Source organism: Electrophorus electricus, chromosome 4 (genome assembly GCF_013358815.1).
Source record: "Electrophorus electricus isolate fEleEle1 chromosome 4, fEleEle1.pri, whole genome shotgun sequence".
Lineage (NCBI taxonomy): Eukaryota > Metazoa > Chordata > Actinopteri > Gymnotiformes > Gymnotidae > Electrophorus > Electrophorus electricus.
The window spans coordinates 9,203,483-9,209,154 of record NC_049538.1 but is presented as its reverse complement, the minus strand read 5'-3'; the positions used below and the strand labels follow the sequence as shown (position 1 = coordinate 9,209,154).

The following is a 5,672-nucleotide window of genomic DNA, read 5'->3' as shown; positions in this document are numbered from 1 at the left end:
TCCCTATCCTGGTTTCCCCCAGTATTTATATCATTTTTGGAGTGTCACTGAATCTTTCAGGTAAAAAACCTAAAGCAGATAAAAAATCAGGGCAACTCTGGGGGAGCAGCAGATTCCCACCACAGCATGGCCCAGGGTTAACATGGCAGTGGCAGGGACTCATATAGAGTTATATGGACTCCCCTGACAGTGTATGTGAGTGAGAAGACAGCAGGGGGATTGCTTCACCATCACTGCAACAGAGACACCTACTGTTGGACCAATACTCCAGGAATATTATAGTTGTACCAGGAATTGGAAATGAAATTGGAAATTTGGGAAGAAATCAGAGCATTATTGGAGAGAACTGCATTATTAATATGTCATCAGTAATGTTTTAGTCCAAGAAAGTATTTTACCTTGTGTCATTCATTGGGAGAAAAAGGAAACAGTGTGCCACAACTTAAAAGCAAGTGAACCATAGCACACACACTTCCATATGTATAAAAATATAATTTCTTTATTGGAAAACAAACAAAAGTGCATCAGGAATAAACTCACTTGTATCTTTGCCTGGTGGTTACAGTGAAAACAGAATAATACAGTACAACTACATTTTTAAAGTTAAAGTTTAAACATTTAAATTAGTATAAAACTGTACAGAGTCTTCTTACAGTATTTACACAATGTGTATTCGTCAATATTTTGAATATTTCGATTCATCTTCTTTAAATAAAAAGTAAACAATATCATGTATTATATCTAATTTAACCCAATTTGTAACATATTATTCTCTCGCCAATAACTCTTGGGAGTCAATGTACTAACTAATGCAATTATGTGCAATTGTGTATATTTGTGGTAAGGCCTCTTAAATGAGAGCGAGTTGTCAATAGTCAACCATGAATCCTCAATGTATGAGAAGACTCATAGTTATAAATAATACTGAACCATACAAGAAAGGGCTACATTTTAACATATCAATGTTATGTCAAATGATAAAATTGTTGTCATTTCATTCAATCAAGAGAAACATTCCAGGGTAGAAAATGTATAGTTTCAAACTAAATGTAACCTATATTTTCCAAATGCATTAAAATCTATAGTCCTCAGTGCTTCAGGTCCACTCTTGCCTATGCATGCATGCATAAACGGGAAAACCAGTCAAAGAGCAAGATGACTTCAGAGCTGCACAAAAATGCTACAAAACATGGCAAAAGAAAAGCTATAGAGCCAAGTGAGACTCTTCTTGAAATCAGACATTCCTTTTTCATGCTTCAGAAATCAAATATAAAATCTGGAAAAAAAACCCACAGGAAGCTGCCTTGTATACACATATGCTAGACCATCAGGAGGTGAGTGGGAGCATGTGCTACTGACTATGTGCAGGCCTACAACTTCTACCAGTGTCTCACATGTCATTATCATAGTCTCCTATCATTCGCCTTGAGTTTGATGCAAAGAAGATGTCATTTTCACGTGGGCAGTCATAGTGGCAGGAGCAGGTCTTAATGAACATCATCTTCCTCCTGAAGAAGTCTCCCTCAGGACAACGGAACTCCACCTCGGCAGTGATAGTGGTGTGCGGAGTGCAGCAGCGTCCATCCGTACACACACCGCAGAATCTGGGCTTGTATGTCCGTGTGCTTTGGCAGCCAGACAGCTCAAAGCGCATGCCTTGCTGGGTCTTGGGAGTCCGCACACACTTCTTACCCTTCTGGAAAGAAAAAGTTGGTGAATGTTGCGAAAAGCATTTGATTTTGTGTTTTTATGTAGTTGATCATTTGTAACTTCTGGACATCTGGGGTCTGGAGTTATTCTTTGCTTTTGTAATAAACAGTTCTCTGTATATATGATTATACTTTTCAGTTTAATTGCTACATTACAAGTTTTTTCACATCGCTGGTGATGAGTCAGACCCTCATTAAACACAGTGGAAACAAACAAAGGTTTACTAACATTTAACAAGCGGAAGAATGTATTGTCAACTTTTAAAAATAGAATTTTCTTTAAATTAATGTGATATGGTCACAAATACATCTTTGCATTCTTCTTGCTTTAAGTCATACTCTGTCTGCTCACCTTGATGTTGCTCTCTTGCTGGCCAAGACATGGCCGGATCATGCAGAGGCGAGTCTGCCGCTCCAGTTGGCATCGTTCATTGTCATTAGTGACACGTGAGGACAAACCCATTCCACAGGTGGTCGAACACTCGCTCCAGTCCGTAGTCTGCACAATGCAGTTGACCTGTGCGCTTTCAGCCTCAGGGCTCTGTAGTTTTCTGTACACTGTGTGATGAAAGAGGAGGGTGGGAGTGTAAGAAATCTGGATTGTTGGGGTGGAACTTTAGCAGCAGTTAGTAAAATCTTATATCTCTGATAAAAGAGTTTAATAAAATAGCTATATATTAAATATGAAGTTAGAATGCTACTAGAAGGAGCATTCACAGGGAAGAGTAAAGTTCCTGTCTTCATTTATCCCTATCTAAATCTATCAAACTTGTATAACATAGCTAGAAGGAGTGATAAATGTGGACTCTACCTATTTAAGCTCCACAACACTTTATGAATAACAATGTTACATGTGAAGACCACATGCAACTATAGCTAGACCTGCTTCCACCTATACCATATGTGTATAAAAGCAAATGTGGACAATAGAATTACTTGTTGAGGGACCTACCAGCCATGGCTGACAGGTATGAGTCCTCTTGGGGGATTTGGTCACACACCCACTCCTCACAGCACTTGTTGGGGATCTGAATCCGTCGTGGGTATGGGCAGTCTGGAGAGGGCAGACGAAGGGCACTGGCACAGGTTGGCACACAGCCAATCTCTCCATTCATGCAGACACAGTGGTGCTTACAGTTGGGCTGGAACGTCTCTCCGCTGCGGTAGATCACACCACCCAGGTCACATGTCTGGCCTTCTTGGGCTGTTACAGAAGAGTGATGAGGAACCTATGTCATTGGGCCTATTTTTTTTTTTTAAGATAAGAAGTAACATGCTGTTGGTGAAGCAGAGCAGTGTCAAAGTGTTCACTGGCTAAACAAAAGAACCCCTCAGCCCTCACAGAACACACATTCTACTGTTAAATATCTCAAGAAATATGACTGAATGGTAGGGGTTTGTAGATGTAGACCCAGAGGCCACAGACCTGAATGAAATAGCTCCCCACTGTGGACAAAAAAAAAAAAAGTTTCCATTTCCATCATTTCTATTTCTATACAATACTAATCCCTTGTATAAATTAAGCAAAAAATTGTATTTCTTTTAAACTCACAATGCCTAAGGCACATCAAGCTACTCACAACAACCTACTCAACCTACCCATGCAGATGCCAGTTTCTGTGTCACTCAGCAAGGCATAATCACAGTAGAGGTCTTTATGGTGGTCACAGGGCTCCAGGGGTGAGCAAGGCTCCCCAGCCTGCCTGGCACACACCTTACAACAACCACAGCCATCCAGCACCAGGCTGGTCCCCACTGGACAGAGTGGCGTCTCAACAGGGCAGTCACAGGCCTGGGAACAGTATTCACTCACCACCTGGATGAGAGATTGAAAGGGATTAGGGTTGCCAATCAGAGTTTATGCTCAGTGATTTGGAGGTGGGTTTAATTTGTTTTTCAAATATTCTGTATTGAAATATGGCCCCATATTGAAAGTGAACTGACCATTTGTCACTTTTAAAATTTAAGCCTAGAAATTGCAGTCGAGCTTAGATTGCCTTATTTTTAAAATCTAACTTTGATCATATTGCACACCTGAATCACAATCACCTTTGCCTTTTTGTGGGGCAGGATGAGTGGGGAGTGGCTCAGTTACTAAACAGTGACATTTGCTCATCAACAGTAACACTGTGCTAGATCCAGGCATAACTGTTTTACAGACAGAATCAAGACTGATACTGGATCTGATGAGAATATGTAATACTCATTATAGCCACATGGTGGGGAAACGCGAACAAATAGTGGACAATAATAAAGCAAGTAGCCACAACTGAACTCATGTTCCTCACTCTGACACGCTGACACGAACACAATATTGGCATTTCTATTCTCAACCAGACCTGATTCATATAATTAAAAGCAAGATACTTGATGAGGTGATTAGAGATCGCTAGGATTTATAGGATTTGAAATTACAAATAATGTCCTAAACACAAATGTAAACTTTGATTACAGTACAACTCCACACAAGTATTTCTGTTCATAAGACAAAGTCATAAGACAAAGCAACTTTAATGTGATATCCTAAAAACAAATGCAAAAATCCATGTAATTTCCATTCAATTATCTTTACATTTACTCCATTCTAGAGAATTCTATTACAAGTAATTAAGTCTAATTGGATCAATTACCTAGCAATGGTTAAAACGCTAGCTACACCTTTTAACAGTGATCTACTATCCCATTCATCTAATGAAAAAAATTAAAAGGCAACTAAGTATGTACATTATTGTTATGTAGGCTATAGAATAGTTTGACCAGATCAAAACAATTGGACATATGCACAGTTTTAATTAATAAAAAAGTTCGATTACTTACCATTTGAACGAGGAGCAGGAATAAACATGATTTGGTCAATATTTTGCCAGACATCTTTAGAGTTCTGTAAACCGCGCGCTTCCAGATGGGGTTTGTTTTCGTTCTCTGTCCGACTCAACTCGAGTTACGTGTCACTCGTCTGTATTCACTGCAGCACTCGGGGGCTGTACTGGAACACGAAGAGGAGAACCCCTGTTTAAATACCAGTAGGACAGGGTGTAGCCCAGGGAAGCGCATTTACGCCACGCGACCCATAGGGGTGAAAATATTTGAATACCAGATGGCTTTTCCTAATGTTCGGAATACTGACCCTGTCGACTAGCCTCTCAATCAACCATGTCTCGAATTCCAACAAGTTGCCAAAGTAAAATACCTTTGGCCTTTCTCTGGTTTTCTCATTCAGAAGATGTGCAACCATCAAGACCATTTCTCTCTCTCTCTCTCTCTCTCTCTCTCTCTCTCTCTCTCTCTCTCTCTCTCTCTCTCTCTCTCCTCTCTTTATATATATACATACATACATATATGAATATACATACATACATACATACACACACACACACACACACACACACACACACACACACACACACATGTATATACATATATACATACATACATGCATACTTACAGTATTTATCTATCTATCCATCTTTCAAAAAAAATAATAAAATCTCTCACTCACCCTCCTTCAGGTGGTTTCTTTTTCCTTCAAGCTCAGGTCCTCTACCAGAGGCCTGGGAGCTTGAGGTCTGTGTAGTATCATATCTGTTACCAAGACTGTAGTCTTCAGGACAAAGATCTGGGATGTTGTTCCTGGGATCTGCTGGAGCCATTCTCCCAGTTTGGGCATCACAGCCCCTAGTGCTCCGATCACCACAGGAACCACTGTTGCCTTCACCTTCCATGTCTTTTCTAGCTCTTCTTTCAACCCTTGGTATGTCTTGAGCTTTTTGTGTTCCTGGTTCTGGATGATCACTTGGGATTGCTACAGCTATCACTACGGCCATCTTCTGGTGTTTGTCCATCACTACTATGTTTGGTTGGTTACCCATTACCATTTTGTCACAGGTCCCACAAGACCTTCGCTTGATTATTCTCCACCACTTTTGGGGTGTATCCCACCTTGGAACGTCCGCCTGAACATGG

At 40.3% G+C, this 5,672-nt stretch overlaps 1 protein-coding gene across 2 annotated transcripts; it reads right to left on the bottom strand.

Annotated features, from left to right (window-relative positions):
• Positions 1–477: 477 nt before the first annotated feature.
• Positions 478–4,679, bottom strand: ccn2b (cellular communication network factor 2b). 2 transcript variants are annotated; one of them, XM_027020699.2, is made up of 5 exons: positions 4,527–4,679; positions 3,309–3,525; positions 2,662–2,913; positions 2,062–2,267; positions 478–1,696 (listed from the first exon to the last, which is right to left on the bottom strand). In XM_027020699.2, the coding sequence occupies exons 1-5, from the start codon at positions 4,578–4,580 to the stop codon at positions 1,391–1,393; spliced, it is 1,035 nt and encodes a 344-aa protein (XP_026876500.2). In that variant the 5' UTR covers positions 4,581–4,679; the 3' UTR covers positions 478–1,390. The 2 variants fall into 2 exon arrangements, with proteins under 2 accessions (XP_026876500.2, XP_026876501.2); XM_027020700.2 differs by having other exon boundaries at positions 478–1,693.
• Between the last annotated feature and the right edge of the window lie 993 nt (positions 4,680–5,672).

Excerpts from the sequence above, each read along its gene's own strand:
- ccn2b (XM_027020699.2), bottom strand. The coding sequence starts at position 4,580 with ATGTCTGGCAAAATATTGACCAAATCATGTTTATTCCTGCTCCTCGTT. Across the intron at positions 2,914-3,308 it reads AGAAACTGGCATCTGCATGG|CCCAAGAAGGCCAGACATGT; the intron begins GTAGGTTGAGTA and ends CTTCTGTAACAG. Across the intron at positions 1,697-2,061 it reads AGCAAGAGAGCAACATCAAG|AAGGGTAAGAAGTGTGTGCG; the intron begins GTGAGCAGACAG and ends TTTTCTTTCCAG.